Below are 19,741 nucleotides of genomic sequence, written 5' to 3' on the forward strand. Positions count from 1 at the left end.
TCGTCCGGTTTTTGTTCGTTTGGGTTGGCCACCCGCCCGGCGTCCGCCCTGTTTTTCATATGGGTCGGCAGCGCGCCCAACGCACCGACCCATATGTGCAGGTGTGGCCGGCTGGCCGCCCAATTTTACATTGATTTGCATTCAAACATATTATGAAATAAAATAACAAGCAAAATAGTTTAGCCGCCCAAATAAATAGTGTAGTTTTACAAGCCAAATACAAATAAAAATGTTTCACATAGTTTTGCAAACGAATAAAAGAAGATACATCTATTGGTTGCCAACATGAGTCCACATATGCTCAACCAAATCATTTTGCAGTTGCACGTGAGTTTCCCAATCACGCATGTCTTCATGAAACTGAGTGAACTGCTCAAATGTTGCCGCTACTCCATGCTCACGCACAACATTCTCACCCTGAAACTGAAAGCCTTGATCGTACAGACGTTTTGGGCGCTCGTCTTCTACGATTATATTGTGCATGATCACACAAGCAGTCATCACCTCCCATAGTTTATGCATGCTCCAAGTATTAGCAGGATACCGAACGATGCCCCATCGAGATTGCAAAACACCAAAGGCACGCTCGACATCCTTTCTAGCACTCTCTTGCTCTTGGACAAATCTTTTCTTTTTCTCTCCGACAGGGTTGGGTATTGTCTTGATAATAGTGGTCCACTGAGGATAGATACCGTCACCCAAATAGTACCCTTTGCCGTAGTTGTGGCTGTTGACAGTAAAGCTCACTGATGGGCTGTTGCCTTCGGCAAGCCTAGCAAACACCGGCGAGCGCTGAAGCACGTTGATATCATTGTGTGATTCAGCCATGCCAAAGAAAGAGTGCCAGATCCAGAGATCTTGAGACGCCACGGCCTCTAGTATGACAGTGCAAGCCCTGACATGTCCCTTATACTGCCCTTGCCAAGCAGAAGGGCAGTTCTTCCACTCACAGTGCAGTCACTCTATGCTGCCAAGCATCCCCGGGAAGCCCCTGCTGGCATTCATCGCCAACAAACGGGTTGTATCTTCAGATGTCGGCTCTCTCAAGTACTCAGGGCCAAACACAGCAATCACAGCCTTGCAGAACTTATACAGGGCCTCTAGGCATGTAGACTCGCTCATACGGACGTACTCGTCAATGAGATCACCGGGCACTCTGTATGCAAGCATTCGGATGGCGGCAGTGCATTTCTGATCAGAGGAGAAACCAATCTTGCCGACGGCATTCTCTTTGCACTCGAAGTAGTCATCATAGCCGACCACTCCCTCTCTAATACGGTTGAAAACATGCCTACTCATATGAAACCGGCGGCGGAATTTGTGATGTTTGAACAACGGGTTTGTTGTATCAAAGTAGTCCTTCCAGAGAAGGAAATGCCCGCTCTCTCGGTTACGGTTCAACGCCGGAAGGTGGCCCGAAATGGAGCCACGGAACCACGGCTGCTGATTGTTGAGGTGGTGATGGACCAACACGACAGCCAATATCTCATCCTCGTCGTCGGACGACGAATCATCGAAGTCGCAAAGGAAATTGTGGAAAAAAAACTCATCGGCAGAGTCCATTTGCGTACCTTGGCAAACTGTCGAACAACTTGCGGGCGTCGAAGGAGACAACCCGCGAGGGGAGACGCGGCGCCCACAGACCAGCTAGCTACCATGCCGGCGTCCGACGAGCGTGCCGGTCGGATGTGAGGGGGGCGGCGAGGCGTCTTCTTGGTCGCGGGCGACTGTGCGGTGGGGGGAGTGGCGGCGGGAACCAGTTTGCTCCCCGGCGGCAAAACGACGGCGACGAGCGACTGAGGGCAGGGGCGTTGCTGGGCGGATGTGGAGGCGGCGGCAGCTGGAAGAGTCGCCGGCAAAAATGGACGGCGGCGTCGGTGACGGAGGAGGCGGGGCGAGGGTTGCTTGTTGGCCGGGGGGATGAGAGGGGAGGGGAGGCCAATGTGCCACAGACCAGCGGGCCCGGGGACAGGAGTAGGCGAGCGCGCGCGTGCGTCCGTCGCATGTCCGCGCCGACGCAAATCAGACTAAAAAATAGGCCGAGAATGGGTCGCCCGCGGACGAAAAATGGACGCGTGTCCATTTGAGTTGGCGCGTTGGGTCGCCTTTTCTGTCCGCGCCGACCCAAACGGACGACCACGGACGAAACAAGTCGCCCCATTAGAGTTGTTCTTATTAACCATCGTACGGTTTTTTTGGGGTGTCAACCATTGTACGTGCCTAACCAAACACGCCGACTGATGTGGCGCCCGTGCCGGTGAGCCTAGCGTCGCCCTTCTTCTTTTTTGGCTTCCTATGAGGGGAAAGGTGGGCTTGCAGTCGCCACTTGTGGTCCTGCACTCCTGCTCTGCCACAGCCCGCAGGATAAGAAACATGCTCCCCGTGCTCATCGCTGGTGCCTCTGCGCCGCCGCGTCCCTTCTCCCCCTGGCGCCGGCGCGAGCTACCCATCCGGCTGTCCTCGTCCAAACCTCCCCGTGCCCTGCAGAACCGCGAGGGCGGTAGTAGGCCCCTGGGGCGCGCCTGGCCGGCCGTCTCCGCTGCCCTCTTCGGCGCGGGGTTCCTCCTCGGGCCGCTCCTGGACGGCATCCACTCCCGCGTCGGCCTCCAGGTGTACGGAAACGGCGCCCTCGACCTGGGCCCCCTCCACACTCACATCCTGGTAAACGGCGGCGTGTCCGGTGCGTCGACCCTTCCCCTCAGCGCTGATCTGATCGGGTGTTGTTTGCTCGTGCCGCGCCGGCGCAGGTGCCGCCCCTGCTCGGAGCGTTCTACTGCACCGTGGGGCTGCTCCAGCTCTTCCTGGACGAGAGGGCGCCCCCGAGATCCAAGGCCACCGGCAGCCCGCGCGACACGGCGACGTCGCTCATGTAAATGTCCCCGTGCCGCCGCCGCCGCCGCGCGTCCATCGTCAGGCGTCAGCGCGTGCGTTCTGACTTCGTGGCTGCTGTGGTCCGCAGAGTCCTCGCCCTGTTCATCGAGCTGAGCGCGGAGATGTACAGAGCGGGGGTGCCGAGCAACGTGGAGGCGTACGTGCTGTTCGCCGTGGCGGAGTTCGTGTGGCTCTTCCTCGACAGCTCCTGGCTCGGCTTCGCCCTGGCCTGCCTCGTCGGCGTCGCCTGCCCTCTCGCCGAGGTCCCGCTCGTCAGGTAACAGCACCGCCACTCCACTCTGTAAAATTTTCACCCAAATCATTACTCGGCTCATCCTTCTAGTCCCTACAAACATCGATCGCTGCTGCTGCAGATTGCTCGAGTGCTGGAGCTATCCCAATGCCGACGTCCAGCTGTTTGGCACCGTAAGTAGCAACATCCACTGTCATATTTTCATCTGGCCTACTAGATCATCTGATGGCGAGAGCTGTTGGTTGATGGCAGGGGCTGATGAGCTGGACGACGACGTGCTACTTCGTGTACACGCCTTTCCTGGCGAATCTGGCGAGATTGCTCAAGTCGCGGCTAGCGGACGATAAAACGGAGGGGAAGGAAGAATGAAGCGGCTCGCCTATGAGTTTCGGGGGAGCCCTCCTATGGAGCCAGCGCATGGTCAAACGGGTAGCGCAAGAAAAGCTGAGGCTCAAGAGCCATTTGGGATCGATTCAGACTTTAGGGTCGGATCAAGATCGACTGAGCTGAGTATTATTGTCTTATGTAGCTTATCCAAAAACGAGCTGATCTTGAGCCAATGCTATTTTATTTTATTTTGACGGGAGCCAATGCTATACTTTAGCCCCACTGCTCGCCATAGCATAAATATGCACTATAATGATCCTACTCCTTTAGCATTTTTAAATTTAAGAAAATAACAAAAATAATCAATAATTCTAAAACATTTTTGGAGCGCACGTTGTCAAGCGTTCTATGCATGTATCAAGTTTATAAAGAAATGACTTTCTGTTTTTTTGGACGATATATATATATATGGATGCCCGTAGACCCAGGTGGGTATTTATTAATGTATTATCCTATATGTGCTGTGTAGGTATTTTTCTCTCCTTTTTTATCCCCAAGCAAATACAAAAAGTTAGTCAACTATTCAGTAAATTTAGGCATTAATATGGTACGTGGTCAGGCCCTATGCTAACTATCATGTTGTCAGCTCAAAGAAAAAATCATGTTATTGTTGTCTATCTAGTTGAAAAGGTTTTGTGCAAAAACAAAACCCTGGCAACTTGAGTAAATTTAGCCAACCTATACAGCGAACACGTCTGGCCAAACTATAAAGCGAACACGTCTATATCATCATACAGAGGTTGGTGTATAAATCTCATAACATGCCAAAATTTGTACAGCAAACGCTTTGCAGACAAAGCCCTTGCTATTTGATGTAAACTTGGTATGGACGTTGGAAACACATTTTGGAGTCAATTTAGCTGTGCCAATTGACGCTCAAATCTGTACAGGCTACTTAACAGGCAAAATCTTGCAACAAGTGCTACTACAAGAAACATAGGTTTCCTACCCTAGAAAAAGATAGGTTTCGCCTGCTTCCCTCAGCAGTACTACCACCGTCAATGTAACCGTGGCAGCCAAGAAAAACACGCTGCTAGAAGCACAAATCTTTTTCTTTGACAGCGCAATCCAATCATTCAAATTATAATCAGCTTGAAAAAGCTAACCACAACTGCCGTGCGGTTATAAGCACAGATCTTTAGGGATCACTTCGGCAGATTTCATCCAACATTGCTTTTTCAAAAGGCTTAGAACTTGTGCCAAAATCACTCTACTCACTAAAGATTCATATCATAGGATAGCAACAAAACCTAAATCGATAAACAGGAGCAGAAGCTGTCACCATATTACTGCTGCATGACGCGTGAGTGTGATGCATTTCTCAAGGAGCATCTCATTCTTCTCTTTACACAAGGGAATAGCGTACACTCTCTCAAAAAAAAGTGAACAGCATACACGTTGCAAACAAAGCCCTGGCGATACTTGGTATAGCTGGCCCAGTTGACGCTCAAATCTTTACAGGTTACCAGGCAAAATCACTCAAAAGTACTACACCATTTGTTCAAGAACAGAACAAACGAGTAGCATATAAACTTGCCGGACTCATATCCGACTCTAGCACAGTTTGGGCGGCAAAGATAGAAACTCAAAAGGAAATATTGCGGACTTATTGTTACTTTATTTCTCCTGGATACAATGCCTTGGACTATTTATATATATGCATGCAAATAAGTTCTTCAACCCTCCAGTGCAAATCCTACAAAGTGGTAGTGAGTGCAAAAGATGATGCATAGCTAACTGAGTTTGGTAGGCTAGAAGTTGTTCCAAACAGTCACCCACTTTATACTTTCTCACAACTAAAGAATTACATCCTCTGTTCCTAAATGTAAGACGTTTTGGCAGTTCAAATGATACTCAGCATGACTCTACACCAAAAGGGTACTAGCATTGCATATGACCCTTGATGAGAATAAGAAACAAGGATACAATAAACTGCGATGTCCACAGATCTGATATGCCAGTTTTCAAATCCAATTTAGCAACAAAATAGGAGCAAATTCCCTTATACGGTTACCAGTGTGGCAGAAAATTAAGAAGAAACATGAATGACCAATATCACGTTAAATACTGTTCAAAACGGCCACAACATCAACCAGTTTCAACATAGTAAAAGAAAAGCAGCCGATGTGATGTCTTAATTTCGTTTTAACAGTTCCTGCTTCTTTGTGATGGTACTGGAGACTGCAACAGAATGAGCAACTGGAACAAATGTTGCTTACTAAGATTCTTACCTTCTGAAAGACTGAAACTACATAACAGAAAATAGGCGCTAAGAAGTAGCACACCATTGACTCAGATTCCTCACAAAGGCGCCCTGAAAATTCAGGAACCGCTCTTAGGTACTCAAAGAAATGGAGGGAACAATGGGTCAACACCTCCTAATAAGATGAAGGTTACCAAGTCCGTGTCTATTGTTGTAACGTAGTCGCGACCCTGTAACCGCTTTACCTAACTTACCTGGAACACCGCCTTACCTTTGTACCAGTTTCTTGAACTATGTGAAGGCTAAGTCTAAATACATTTGAATTGCACAGCTAAGATATAAAAAGACTAAAACGAGTGTTAACTCACCGCCATTCCACAGGCTAATATCGCCCATAGGTCCTCCCTAAATCGTCATGTCTGTCATGCTGAAACTCGCCATAAGCAGCATGACGCCTTGGAGCAGAATAGTTATCAGTAGCATATGGATATGTGTTCTTTGAATCAATTGGTGGACCAGTAGCAGCATAATGTGCAGTTCTCTGATCAAAATCGCTATACCCAGTTTGGGCGTATGAGGTCTGCTGAGCTTGCTGTTGCCTTTTAAAACTTTGTTCAAGAAATTCATCCCACTTCCTTGCTTGCATACTCCTTGTGACCGACACACTCTTCATGTGGTTCTCCCTCATTTCTCTAAGTGACTGTATTAGAAAGAAGAATTTCATTAGTAAACACCACAGTCAAGTAGCAAGCCAGTTCAACATAAAAGGTAAAACACTACGAGACAACTGTACTGCAAGGTTGAAACTTGAATAGGCATAATTACTGGTTATACTGGTCTCCCTTTACAACAAACCCCATTTCTAGCATATGACCAAAATTTTATTGTGAATAATGGATACAAATATCATATTACTTTGCACCAGCCACTAGCATTTGATTAAATATTTGAGAAGTGAATGGAGATAGAACAGTGTGTGCTACAACTTACAAAACAAACAAAAGAAAAACTCCCTCCGTCCCGAATTACTTGTCACAGGTATGGATGTATCTAGATGTATTTTAGTTCTAGATACATCCATTTCTGTGACCAGTACTTTGGGACGGAGGGAGTAAATTATTAGTCCTCGCAAGTTGTGTAAGTTGTCTTGCCCTTTGGTAAAGAAACTAACTGTTACTACATAATTCTAATAAGGCAGGCAAATGATGTCATGAGAGATTTTTTTCCCTAAAAAAACTAGTGGTGGATATGCACCATCTTAAGTGCAGTCCTTCCAAGATGCTGGGAACAAGTATATTGGGACCTCAAACACTCAGTGGGCTCATTTTAACTCTACTTTTTTTACTGAAACCAACTGCTCATCCAATTCAAAGTTGTTAACATAAGAAGGCATGTACAGCTAGAATAACCAAGTAAAATTTGGTACGCGCGGATATTTTCCAACTTAAAGGCCGGATGCAGTAAGGCATTGCGATACCAGAACCCAAAATTCGGAGACATTTGGTTGATATTTAATCTACGTTTACATGAAGTTACTAAAGACCAGCTTTTAGACCAAGAAATGTAAAACAACACTTTGAAGAAGAAAAAGATCTGGAGGATTTTGTTTTCATATTCGCATAGTTGGGGTAAAGTGGTTTATTGTGCTACATACTTTCTAATACTTCTATGTGGGATGGTTATACAAATTTATCTGAAATTCATTTAACTTGGTAAAACAAGGCTAGGGTACAGTGTTAGAATTAATTAAACGACAAAATAACAGAAAATTTCAAATTTATTTATTAACAGAGAAAAATTTCAAGCAGTATACTATACCAAAAAGAAATTTACCTCGCGATGCTTAGAGTTCTCTTCATCCTCCTCCTGGTCACGGGCTCTAGCTAATTCCATTGCTTCTCTTTTGAACTCAATTTCAAGCTCTTCCAAAGTTTGTGGATAGGAAGGGAGGTCAAACTTAAGGTCTAGATGGGCATCTGGTCCATGTCTCTCAGTGCTGCAGTTATTGGGCATATGTGCCGCAGCATATTGGCTATTCCCACCATGTGATCTAAGGGGTTCATCAAGATAAGAGGGTCGAAATGGAGATTTTGATTGGACTGGATGGTCTTTTGCTCCATAGTTGGTATAAGCTTCAGCAAAAGGAAGAACATGCAAGATATAGATTTTAGTTCCAGATGACTAAGATACCTAAGTAGACTTTATTATAAGGTGAAAGGAGGAATAACGGCAGATACAATACATGTATTCAAGGCCAGCCAACTCAAAGAAGTCTAAAATCTTTCACCGTGGAATTTGTTGTATTCAAGATAATTTGTCTGATCATAACCAGACAGACATCACTTTATCGTATTCGGGCACTTATAGCTAGAACTTACCTCTGGCTGCAAAAAGGACCATACAAGTTACTGTAGCGTGATGGTAAACAACAAAAAGGGACCAAAGGCATTTCTTTTGCTCGAGTTGTTTAAAATGTCTGGCTCATAATATTTGCCCGGACAAACAAATTGTAAGATCAGTGTGCTTGGATGCCCTACCTTGTGGAGATCCTTTTGGACACTTGGGAATATCATCATGTAAGCGGGCATCTACAGGCCTTTCATTATAGTGACCTTTACTTTGAGAGCGCGACACATTTCTTGGGCTATGGGACCATTGGGAATCAGAATGCCTGGGACGAAAATCGACTGATTTTCGCACAGGAGATCTAGAACGATCCCGTTTTGGGCTGCTTGAACTATGTTTACCCTTACTGTCCTGGATGAGTTTATGCACAGCATCTACACCTTTGGCTAGCACTAACCTATCTTTCCCACTGACAAACAGGAACTTCTCGTCCATTCTGATTTTACAGCCCACATCCTTCTCAATCTGATTTATTGTCCTCTCAGTGAAAAGATCCCTGACTTGTTTATCTCTTGCTGGAACTCTTTCAAAGAAATCTGCATTTCTCCTATTTGCTCCAAGTGTGGATGGACAGCCCTATTAAGAAAGATAAGATGGATATGTAAAACTAAAGGACAAGTCTTTAACACTTCTATGATAACACTGATGGAAAAATATAGAGTATGTCTCAAAACTTCCATTTGGCGGACATAGTAAACAGTAATAGTTTTGCAAGAAGCTATTTAGAGAATAAATGTGTATAAGCAATGTGCATACAACGTCAGTGTCGCTATTAGTGTCGATGTGGTTGATCATTTGCACTAATGTGGTTCCGATAAAATATAACATCAAATGGAAGAATGAGGAATGACAAGTCTAGAATTTATCCATCAGAGTAAAATTAGATGGATGATACCACCGGTTTGTGTTATGCACCGCCTTGTAACAGCTATTTATGTTATGCATTGTTGTTAAGATAGTACAAAGCTGAGGTAAACATCGACAGAACAGAGGTTGGGCTGCAACAACTTGGAAGTAGAGTGGGTGATGAAGGGAATCAACTGAGGGAAGACTTAAGAAAACAGAGACCTTTTTATCCCATTGCTATCCATAAACCTGTGATGGGGTTACAGGGCATTCTTATATAAGGATGTTAGCTTCTGTACAAGGGCTCGATAACTGACTATTTGTCAATACTAACTGACTCCTTAACTCTTCTGGGTTTTATTCCTAACTGACTCTTGAAGTAGCCCTTCTATTCTTCCTCGATTCCCATGCTTGCACGCCTGTGTGGCTGCAGACCTGTGCACAGCTGTTGGCGCCAGTGTACACAATATGAATGCTGTTGATACACGATTGAATTTGTAGTTTTGTATCCATCAGGACGAAAATAGCTGGGTTAAACGAGAAAACTGAAAGATTTCCTTCCAGACTTTGCAGAAGTACAAGACCATTACTATGAAATTAAGTTCAATACTATCAATTAAGACAAAATGGAGGAGACACCAATTCCAAAAAAAATATAGTCATGGACCTACACTTCACTAAAAATAATAATGATCACGTTTTAATGCTGTTTGATTGAAAAAAGGTTGAAGCATATTTTTCTAAAATTAGGTGCTGCCGGTCACAAAGGATAAAGCAAGACTATTGATAAGCCTGGCAGTTCTTTACAGGTGATGTCAGGAAAGATTATTGTTGTTTAAGTTCACTATGTCCAGTAAAGAGTGTAACTACAAATCCAAGCACACTGCAAGGAGAAAACAAAGTGCAGTAGTCCATTATGTATTTATATCAATCAAGTAATCAGAATAAATGCCAGTTTTAGTTTCGGCAGAGAAAGGAGTACCTGAGTGAAATGACCTGATTCTCCACATATTTTACAGATCATTTCTTCTTCCTTCCTTTTCTTCCAGTTCCTTTCTGTAGCCTTAGCTTTAGCCTCCCAAACCCTAGCCTCTCTACTAGTGAAGTCAGTAGGGACAGCATTGGGATCTCTGGGCTCATCTTCATCATCTGACTTCTCACAGGTCAGGGGCTTCTTCTCATCATTTGCTTTAGGTATCACGCTATTTGCAGCAGATGCCACTGGACCGCTGTAAGCTTTCCCATAAACTTCATTGAAAAGTTCATCATCTATCTCAGGACTTGATTCCCTCGCCATTGGCTAAGAGAATATCTACTCAGCCTACAGTAATCACCACCAAAACAAGGAAAGAGAAAATACATTATTTAGCGAATCTGCGAATGCAACTGAAAATATATGCAAAGGCACTGAATTTTGCACATCGAAGCTACTACACATTCAGTAAGGTGTCGTTTGGTTCGAGGCAAGGCTGGGTTGGCTGAGGATGTCCCCAGCCACCTTTGTTGTTTGGTTGGGTGGGGTTGACTTGGTTGGATAACCACCTTTTGTTGTTTGATTGGACTGGAAGCATGAGAATTGGTTGGTTGCCATGATCACCTCTTTACTATGAGAAGGTGAGATTACCCATACACATGCATTTGTAGCTCGATTTTTTGAAATCTCATTATACCATATCCTCACTCAGTTTTGTTACCGTCTATAAACTAGCATAATAATAATAATAATATGTAACCACATAATAATAATAATAATATATGAGCTACTTTGAAACACATAACTGGTGCCACAAATAGCTCAATTACACTTATCAGACAGTTGTGACAAGTAGGATCTTTTCTACCTTTTCTAAACCGAAATTTCCAAGCTCATGGATAGCACACCAAAGACCTCAAGTACAACCTCAAAAGAGCAGCAGCGCTGCACTCCTCTGTGCTATGCTGTTAGTTAAAGTGGTAATTATTACTACTACATGCCGCCATAAGAAACAAATTTGGTACAAAAGTGTTTGATAATTTGTTTACATCTGAAAAGTCATTTGCCACCTAAAAAGAAGCAAGCTCGTGCCTCTGTTTGGCAAAACAGCAGTTATAATCCACACTATTCTGCATTTTTTTGCTTGAGTAAAGAAAAGCATGTCAACTGGACGAGAAACTAGATCAAATCCAGCTATTCTTCATATGCAAACTAGCTAGTTGCAGAGAAACATGAGAGATATAGGTCAGAACATAGCAAAAAAAGAGCAGAAGGCTCTACATGTCCATGCTTGTTGCAGAGATCAGATCGGAGGAGTTTGGGTGTGGGTGGAGGTCTGAAATTACAAACAACAATCGGCGGCACGATCATGGTTCACATTCCTGGCAAAAGGCGGATCTAGGCCGGCACACCCAGTATTGTGTATCTCAGCTTGGGATTAGAAATCACTGGTTGAATATAAGCTCATACCTCAAAGACCAACGTCCAGGAATATCGAGAGGGTGGAGACCGGAGTGACGCGAGGATGCAGAACGTACACGGCGATGGCGGCGGCGATACGCGTCAGAGGCGGAGGGGAGGCGTGGGCGGCGACGGTAACCTACGGCGCGGCGGCTCTAGGGCAAACCGGTGGTGGACCGTAGGAGAGATTTTAGAGGCACATTTGGGTCGGATTGGAGGAGCTTGGGTTGGGTTAGGTCGGGTCACAGCGTGAGATGGGCCTGAGGAGAAAAAGAAGGAAAATATGGGACGAAAATCAAAAAAATACCCCTCAAAGAAAAATCAAAATTCTTTTATTTGGTCCAAATCAAACGGAAAAATCCTTACGTGGAGGACATGTTTCTTCACTTTTAATACTCCCTCCATTTTTATATACAAGGCCACTATCAAAATTATAATTTGCAACTATACAAGGTCACTAATATTAATCGAGGCAAAATTGATGGCGTTTGCCTCGTAATAGCATCCGAAGACATTAATATCCCTTGTGTGCATGCATGAGTGAGAAGGTTGGCTTGCATTCCCAACATTAATCAACCAACAAGAAGTAAGAGGGTTGGCTTGTTGTGCGTGGGAGAGAAAAACCACATTAGTTAACACGACAAACAAGATGAAAAGCTAGCTTGCAACATTGATTTAACCATATCATTGACTTTTATCTTGGTACCTGTAATATGAGTTTGTGGCAAAGAACATGGGTGTTTAGGGCATCTGACCCTCAAACGCCCACAGCTGTCCGGACCGAGCGGTCCGGTTTTGCATCCAATGGAGTCCTGCATCGGTCCATTCGAGGGGTCCGGATACACTTTTTCAGCAAATCAGAGACAAATTGGGGAGCTTTGCGGGCATCCGGGTCGCTGCCACGCCCGCATCTGACTAACATAGGCCACCAAACAATCCCACCCGCCTTTTCCATGCTTTTTGTCTGAAGCACGTGTTGTTTCTCGTGTCGCATCAATGCCGGCTTAAAGATGGCCGACATTGGTGCCGCTTAATGTGACCGGACGGGAGGGCAGTGCTGACCAACGCGGCCTCTCAGGAGTCGTTGCTTCAATGCGGGCACAACTTTTCGAGGAACCAACTCCAGCCGTTGCGCCGCATTGAAACGACTGGTCGTCCGTTCGCATGGCCTGGCCGAGGCTATATAAGTTGTGCTCCGGTGCCATCCACATCACACTCACTGCATCACTCCGCAACTCCATCCTTACCTCCCCTCTTCCTCTACAACTCCGGCGATGGGCAAGTCATGGGCCTCGGCGTCGGCAGGCGACGACTCCGAAACAGGCTTCGGAGGTTCATGGCGACGCCGCCCTCGCACTCCGGAATCGTCATCCTCATCGACGACCGGCTCCTCGACGAAGGAGGAGATCGTCATCTCCACTGGCGATGAGGAGGATCAGCCGCTATAGCAGCAGACAGCGATGCAGGTCAAGGTGCACGCCGTGACTGGCGAGGAGTACGAGCAGCAGATGGAGGTCATGCTCCACCGCTCTGTCCTCCACGTCAATGGCCCGACGACGCTGATAACCCACAAGTATAATGGATCGCAACAGTTTTCGAGGGTAGAGTATTCAACCCAAATTTGTTGATTCGACACAAGGAAGCCAAAAAATATTTGCAAGTATTAGCAGTTGAGTTGTCAATTCAACCACATCTAGAGAATTAAATATCTGCAATAGAGTGATCAGTAGCATAGTAGTTTGATAGTTTGATAGCGGTAGCAACGATAGCAACAGTAACGGTGACGGTAGCAGTGATAGTTTTGTAGCAATTGTAATAGCAATAGGAAAGTAGTAGCTTAGCAAAGATCAATATGTGAAAAACTCGTAGGCATTGGATCGGTGATGGATAATTATGTTGGATGACATTCATCATGTAACAGTTATAACTTAGTGCGGCACGGAACTAGCTCCAATTCATCAATGTAATGTAGGCATGTATTCCGTATATAGTCATACGTGCTTGCGATAAGAACTTGCATGACATCTTTTGTCCTACCCTCCCGTGGCAGATGATCCGGCTTGAACTACGTCGGTATTTCCCCAAAAAGGAAGGGATGATGCAGCACATCTACGGTAGGTATTTCTCTTAGTGATGAGACCAAGGTTATCGAACCAGTAGGAGAACCACGCAACACTACGTGAACGACACTTGCACACAAAGAACAAATACTTGCAACCCGACGTGAGGGGTTGGTAATCCCTCCCGGGTAAAAGATAGGTAAAAACTTGTAGTAGATTGGACAAATATATCTCGCGGAAATGCGAGATAAAATAAATAATAAATTAAAGCAAGGTATTTTTGGGTTTTTGGATTAATAGATCTAAAAATAAAAACAAATAAAAATAGATCTTGAAGGCAAATATAATAAAGAAGAGACCCGGGGGCGTAGATTTCACTAGTGGCTTCTCTAGAGAAAAATAGCATACGGTGGATAAACAAATTACTGTTGGGCAATTGATAGAACTTTGAATAATCATGAAGATATCCAGGCAATGATCATTATATAGGCATCATGTCCAAGATTAGTAGCCCGACTCCTGCCTGCATCTACTACTATTACTCCACACATTGACCGCTATCCAGCATGCATCTAGTGTATTAGGTTCATGGAGAAACGGAGTAATGCAATAAGAACGATGACATGATATAGATAAGATCTACTCATATAGGAATAGACCCCATCTTGTTATCCTTAATAGCAATGATACATACATGTCGTTTCCCCTTCTGTCACTGGGATCGAGCACCGTAAGATCGAACCCATCACAAAGCGCCTCTTCCCATGGCAAGAAAAATCGATCTAGTCGGGCACCCCTCTGGTACTTCTTTGGCCCATCATGTGTCTTCTGGCCCAGAAAAATTCTCCAAAAAGTTTCGCTGCATTTGGACTCTGTTTGGTATTGATTTTCTACGAAGTAAAAAACAAGCAAAAACAACAACTGTCACTGGGCACTATGTCAATAGGTTAGTCCCCAAAAATGATATAAAGTTGCTATAAAATGTTGGTGTCAAAACCAGCAGATCTCAGGTAGGGGGTCCGAACTATGCGTCTAAGATTGATGGTAACATGAGACAGGGGACACAATGTTTTGCCCAGGTCCGGGCCCTCTCTATGGAGGTAATACCCTACGTCCTGCTTGATTGACCTTGATGAATATGAGTATTACAAAAGTTGATCTACCACAAGATCGCAATGGCTAAACCCCATAGGTCTAGCTTATATGGCTATGATGAGGTATCTATCCCTCCGAACTAAGTCCTCCGGTTTATATAGACATCGAGAGGATCTAGGGTTACACAAGGTCGGTCACAAAGAAAGGAATCTACATATTTGATCGCCAAGCTTGCCTTCCACGCCAAGGAGAGTCCTATCCGGACACGGGTGCAGTCTTCGGTCTTCGTATCTTCACAGCCCATCAGTCTGGCCCATGACTAACAGGCCGGACGCCTGAGGACCCCTTAGTCCAGGACTCCCTCAGTAGCCCCTGAACCTGGCTTCCATGACAAGGTATCCGACGCGTAGATCTGTCTTCGGCATTGCAAGGCGGGTTCCTCCTTCCGAACTCCAAGATAGTCTTCATACGGATTGAACGTGTCCGGACCTGTAACACACACCACACACAACTGCAGAGAGAATATAATATTCCACGAGTCCAATCTACTGGCAACTTTTTACAATATGACATCAAGTCTGCCCGGTCATAATTTCGAACTATTTTTCATCCGCCGCTCCACGTTTTGAGACGCAGTTGCCATTGGCATGTCTTGTCTAAGCAGAGATCGTGTCCCCTTATTGCGGGATCCTCATCAATACGGGCGTGGGTAACCCAACCGTGCCGTTTACACAACCCTTTTCTTCACCCACGCCTTCTCTCTTCCTCTGCCCTTCCACTCTCGAGCTCCAGCGCCCAAGTTCTCACCTTCTCCATCTCTAGGAAGCACTCAACCATGCCCGGATCCGGAGGTCAAGGCAAGTGGATGGCCTCCTCCGTCAAGGAGGAGGACATTGCCGAGCTTCGGGCGGTCGGGTACCTAGCGAAGGGAATCGCCCACCGCCTTCCAGCCCAGGGACAAATCGTTCCCACGCCAAAGCCCAACGAGAGGGTAGTATTCATCCCTCATTTCCTCCGCGGGTTAGGGTTTCCACTCCACCCCTTCGTCCGCGGGCTGATGTTCTACTACGGGATAGACTTCCATGACCTATCCCCGAATTCCTTCCTCAATATCTCGGCGTTCATCGTCGTGTGTGAGGCCTTCCTCCGCATCCAACCCCACTTCGGGCTGTGGTTCAAAACCTTCAATCTAAAGCCGGAGGTGGTGGATGGGCGGCATGCGGAGTGCGGAGGCGCCATGCTGAGCAAGCTGGCCAATGTCTCCTGGACAAAAGGCACTTTCGTGGAGTCTGTCAAGAAATGGCAGAAACAATGGTTCTACATCATAGAACCCCGCGATGCCACCTGGGCCACGGTTGCCGAATTCAACTCCGGCGCTCCCATGCGACTCACCTCCTGGGTTGAGAAGAGCCCGAACTGGTGCTCGTCAGATGAGCTGACAGCGCTGCAAACATGCATTCAACGCATGGTGGATAAAGATGTCAAACTTGTCGATGTAATCCAGGTGATGCTAGTTCGCCGAATTCTCCCCTGCCAAAGCCGAAGTCACTCTCTATGGGAGTTTAATCTGAAGAAGCACCAAACCCTGGAGAGGCTCTTTGAAACAACCCACGAAGATGCCTGGAAGTTGCTTTTCAAGGGCAACGAGACACCGCTGGCCACAGCCTCGGGCCACGGGTACAACATTAATCGCTCCGCCAACAAGGTATCTTTACCGCATCCTTTACTTGCTTGTTTCAAGGATGATATCTAAGCTTTTATTATCATGGCTTCTTTAGGACTGGATGGAGAAGGCGAAGCGGATCCAATGTCCGGCTCCGCTGCCTGAAGAACCAGTCATCCCGCATTTAGTGAAGATGCTGGTGTCGGCGCCCTATAAGGCGCCGGAGAACAAGGCCACATGGAAGGCAAAGGGGGTCCAAAGTGGCCCCTGCCGCAAGGGTACTTCGGACATGACGTCCAAAGACAAGACCCGCTCCTCCACCGCCGAAGACAACGGCGATGAGGAGGAGGAGGAAAGCGATTCTCCCTTTGATGGGGGGAGGAAGAAGAGGGCGGCCTCCACCATTCTGGAGGCGGAGGCGCCCAAGAAGGGAAAGGCCCACTCGTGGGTAGCTCCGCATGGGACGTTGAAAGCAGTCTGGAGCAACGCCCCCACACTAAGCCTCGGGCCGCATCATAAGTGCTAAGACTCATATTCACCCATAAAGTCTCTCCTCCTCATTGTATTGACATAATTGGTTATGTTATTGCAGCCCGACCCCCGACAGCTCCCCGCGATCCTCGCCGGGAGGTTCACTGGATTCCAAGGCGATGGCCAACGAGTCACCGCCGGCCGCTCACTCCCCCAAGGCCAAGGACGATGCAGAGGTGCTGTCCTGAAGGACCGTTCCAGGCCGGGGAGAGGCTCAGGAGGCGCCAGAAGGCGAAATCCCCGTCGCCGGACACCAGAGGGAGTCAATCCCCATGGAGACTGGTGGGGAGGGCCATATTTAGTTCGGCCCTCAGCCGGACTTGATTCCGGAGACCGATGCGGCTCCGGAATCCGGCACGCAACCTCCTTCGAAAGAAGGGGGATGCCTATTCCGCCGGTGACCCCTGTCCAACCAGGGGCACCGGATAATCTGCTGGAAGCGCTGCGAGGCGCTTCCATTGTGGATGAGCACCGTGTCCTTATGGGCACGGTAATTTAAAGGGTTCAGTTCGCCAAGAGCGGACTAACCGAAGCCTGCAGCAGCCTGCTGACAGGTTTTGAGGTAAGCGACGCAAAAAAGAGAAAATCCCAATATAGACAGTAGCCCCTGAGACACTGTCCGGTGTTCGGAAAGAAAAAGCCGGACAGAGGATCAATCTCCTATTGCAGGAAACTAACTAAATTTGTCTGAAATGTATACACAGGTGTCGTTGTTGGCCATAGCCTCGCATACTGCCGAAGTCTCTGGACTGAAGCAGAGACTGGCGGAGGCCGAGGAGGAGCTTGGCCAGGTGAAGAGGCAGCTCCAAGAAAAACAAGGTATGTAATAACCTATTGTGTATTAGAAAAGAGTAAAATAATATGCATTGACCGAAGTGTCATGATGTGTACAAAAGCGACGACCGAGGTCGAGGTCCTAAGAAAAGCCCTGGCCAAAGCCGAGGGGAGGGCTATCAAGGAGCAAGCCGCCCGTAAGAAGCTCAAGGCCCGAGTCACCGACGTCCAACAGGAGCTCTAGGACGCGATGAAGAAGTGCGAGACCTTGGAGCGCGATGCGTTGGTTCAAGAGACCGAAATCGCCAAGGCTCGTCAGAGTGCGGAGATGGCCCGGATTGAGGCCCAAGGCGCCCTCCAGGAGATCCAGGAGGCCAGGAAGATCGCGGCGGGGTAAGGCATTCAGTATGCAAAGCAAGAATATGAAGAGAAAATATCTTTTACTAACCCGGATTCGGAGTTCTCCAGGGGCTTTTGCTGATCTGCCAGGCAGTGTGGCCGACGCCGCAGAGTTCTTTCGAGCCAAAGAAGGGAGCTCTACGGAGAAGATGTTCTGGTCGGAGTATCTTATGCCATAACATCTAGTGCCCTTCAGTGATCAACTAAAAAAGCTGGTCGAGCTGCATAGGATGGCCGAACTGGCCATGAAGGATTTAATAATCCGGTTGTGGCTAGCCGAAGCTATACCCGGTAGTTACTTCGGCCTTGTGAAGCGGCTGGTGGATGCCTATCCGTGGCTGGACGTCGTCAAGCGGTCCGTCTGCATCGAGGGTGCGCGTCTAGCTTTCTCCTATTGCAAGGTCTGGTGGGCGAAGCTGGACGCTGTCAAGTTAGCGACCGAGGGGCCACCTGAGGGCAAGGAGCACCGCACACCCGAGCAATACTTTGGCGATGTCTTGGAGGGGCCCCGCATTGTTGCGGATCATTGTGCGAAGGACACGATCTTTGAATGAATGTATTCAAGCTCCCTCTACCTTATATGATAAAACAAAGTGATTTTGTAATACAATGCTTTTTATGTTTTTAAATTTTATCTCCTGTGCGGTCGTGTTATATGGAATCTGAGGGTTGGCCAGTCGTCGGCTTCTACCCCCATGTAGGTAGTACAGAGGTGTTCGGGATGGAATCTAAACAATCTTGATCCAATTATATCGTCCTTGAAGGACTTGTTTAGCACAACGAACCAGGCAACCAGACTATGCGACTTTAACTCCCTCACTTAGCCATAGGAGCTTGACAATAAAAACATGGGCGCATCCCCTGGTATCCGAACTAGAGTGCTATTAGCGTCTGATCGGGAAGTATCGACCCTTCACGTAATGCGGAAGAAATCTCCAACGATTTGTAACCTCCGAACAGCTGACCGGCTCTCGCCGCATCATGACAGTCAGTTTTCGGCTTTCTCTACTGAGGTGCTCCTTTGGATAAATCAAGGCACAATCCCAGTAGTTCTCCCTTTACTACCTTAGCCGATATAGCGGAACATAAGGTAGCAAGCACAGGAGCCGGGAAACCCAACTATTGACCAAAGACATGATTCGGAGCCAATGCATATAATGCTAAATTCGGAGTGCCGAACTATACTTATAAAAAGTGTTCGGACTTTGCTGCCGTAGTGTGGGGTGCTATGAAGCCCCTGACAAACATCAAACGTACCAAAGTGTATGGGTGCTACCTGATAGGGTTATCCACAGAGGAGCAGAGAGAAAAAAAGAAAGAAAACAGAAAGGGTGCAAAGGTAAAAAACTGGGGTCCTAAAGCTCCAGCCGCAAACTGTTTTCATTGTAATTTAATTAGTACATCAAGGTGCATTGATACAAGTAGTGCGATAAGCAACATGCTATTTAACATGCCAAAAAACAAGGGAGGGCTGCATGTGGGTCTTGAAAAACAGATAGAGTGATTATTAATGAAACCACCTTGAAAATCCCCCATACGTCTGCGTTTCTTGCCATCTTGGTGTGTTTATCCTTCGAGAGGGCTGGCGATCAGGCCATCATATGGGACCTGCGGGATTGAAACCTGAAAAGGAAAGGAATAAAAGTGAAAGTATGTGTGTATCCGGTGTCGGTTGAGCCGTACTGTGGATCACAAGCTAGCTATGCCTCCGCCGATGCCCATGAAATTTTGAGTGCGTAGTTATGTACGCACGACACGAATGCCACCACTTGATCGTGACTAGGACGGAGGCCGGATTGATAGTCGAGCTCCTGACGAG

At 46.9% G+C, this 19,741-nt stretch overlaps 2 protein-coding genes across 2 annotated transcripts; one reads left to right on the forward strand and one right to left on the reverse strand.

Moving 5' to 3' along the window:
- The first annotated feature begins 2,280 nt into the window (after positions 1-2,280).
- On the forward strand, positions 2,281-3,772 carry LOC123060947 (uncharacterized). The gene is made up of 5 exons (XM_044483809.1): positions 2,281-2,661; positions 2,748-2,869; positions 2,960-3,148; positions 3,246-3,297; positions 3,377-3,772. The coding sequence occupies exons 1-5, from the start codon at positions 2,296-2,298 to the stop codon at positions 3,491-3,493; spliced, it is 846 nt and encodes a 281-aa protein (XP_044339744.1). The 5' UTR covers positions 2,281-2,295; the 3' UTR covers positions 3,494-3,772.
- A 1,768-nt stretch (positions 3,773-5,540) lies between these two features.
- LOC123060946 (uncharacterized) lies at positions 5,541-11,648 on the reverse strand. The gene is made up of 6 exons (XM_044483808.1): positions 11,410-11,648; positions 9,949-10,287; positions 8,252-8,696; positions 7,548-7,846; positions 6,083-6,414; positions 5,541-5,825 (listed from the first exon to the last, which is right to left on the reverse strand). Exons 2-5 carry the CDS (start codon positions 10,261-10,263, stop codon positions 6,097-6,099), a joined length of 1,377 nt encoding a protein of 458 aa, XP_044339743.1. The 5' UTR covers positions 10,264-10,287; positions 11,410-11,648; the 3' UTR covers positions 5,541-5,825; positions 6,083-6,096.
- Between the last annotated feature and the right edge of the window lie 8,093 nt (positions 11,649-19,741).

The sequence above is a fragment of the Triticum aestivum genome, chromosome 3A, assembly GCF_018294505.1.
Source record: "Triticum aestivum cultivar Chinese Spring chromosome 3A, IWGSC CS RefSeq v2.1, whole genome shotgun sequence".
In the NCBI taxonomy this organism is placed as follows: domain Eukaryota; kingdom Viridiplantae; phylum Streptophyta; class Magnoliopsida; order Poales; family Poaceae; genus Triticum; species Triticum aestivum.

What these genes read in the sequence shown, in the direction of transcription:
- LOC123060947 (XM_044483809.1), top strand. Translation starts at nt 2,296, where the DNA reads ATGAGGGGAAAGGTGGGCTTGCAGTCGCCACTTGTGGTCCTGCACTCC. An exon ending in CCCTCCACACTCACATCCTG is followed by an intron (nt 2,662 to 2,747) that starts GTAAACGGCGGC and finishes GCGCCGGCGCAG; the next exon opens with GTGCCGCCCCTGCTCGGAGC. An exon ending in ACGTCCAGCTGTTTGGCACC is followed by an intron (nt 3,298 to 3,376) that starts GTAAGTAGCAAC and finishes GGTTGATGGCAG; the next exon opens with GGGCTGATGAGCTGGACGAC.
- LOC123060946 (XM_044483808.1), bottom strand. Translation starts at nt 10,263, where the DNA reads ATGGCGAGGGAATCAAGTCCTGAGATAGATGATGAACTTTTCAATGAA. An exon ending in TCCAAAAGGATCTCCACAAG is followed by an intron (nt 7,847 to 8,251) that starts GTAGGGCATCCA and finishes CTTTTGCTGAAG; the next exon opens with CTTATACCAACTATGGAGCA. An exon ending in AGAACTCTAAGCATCGCGAG is followed by an intron (nt 6,415 to 7,547) that starts GTAAATTTCTTT and finishes TTTCTAATACAG; the next exon opens with TCACTTAGAGAAATGAGGGA.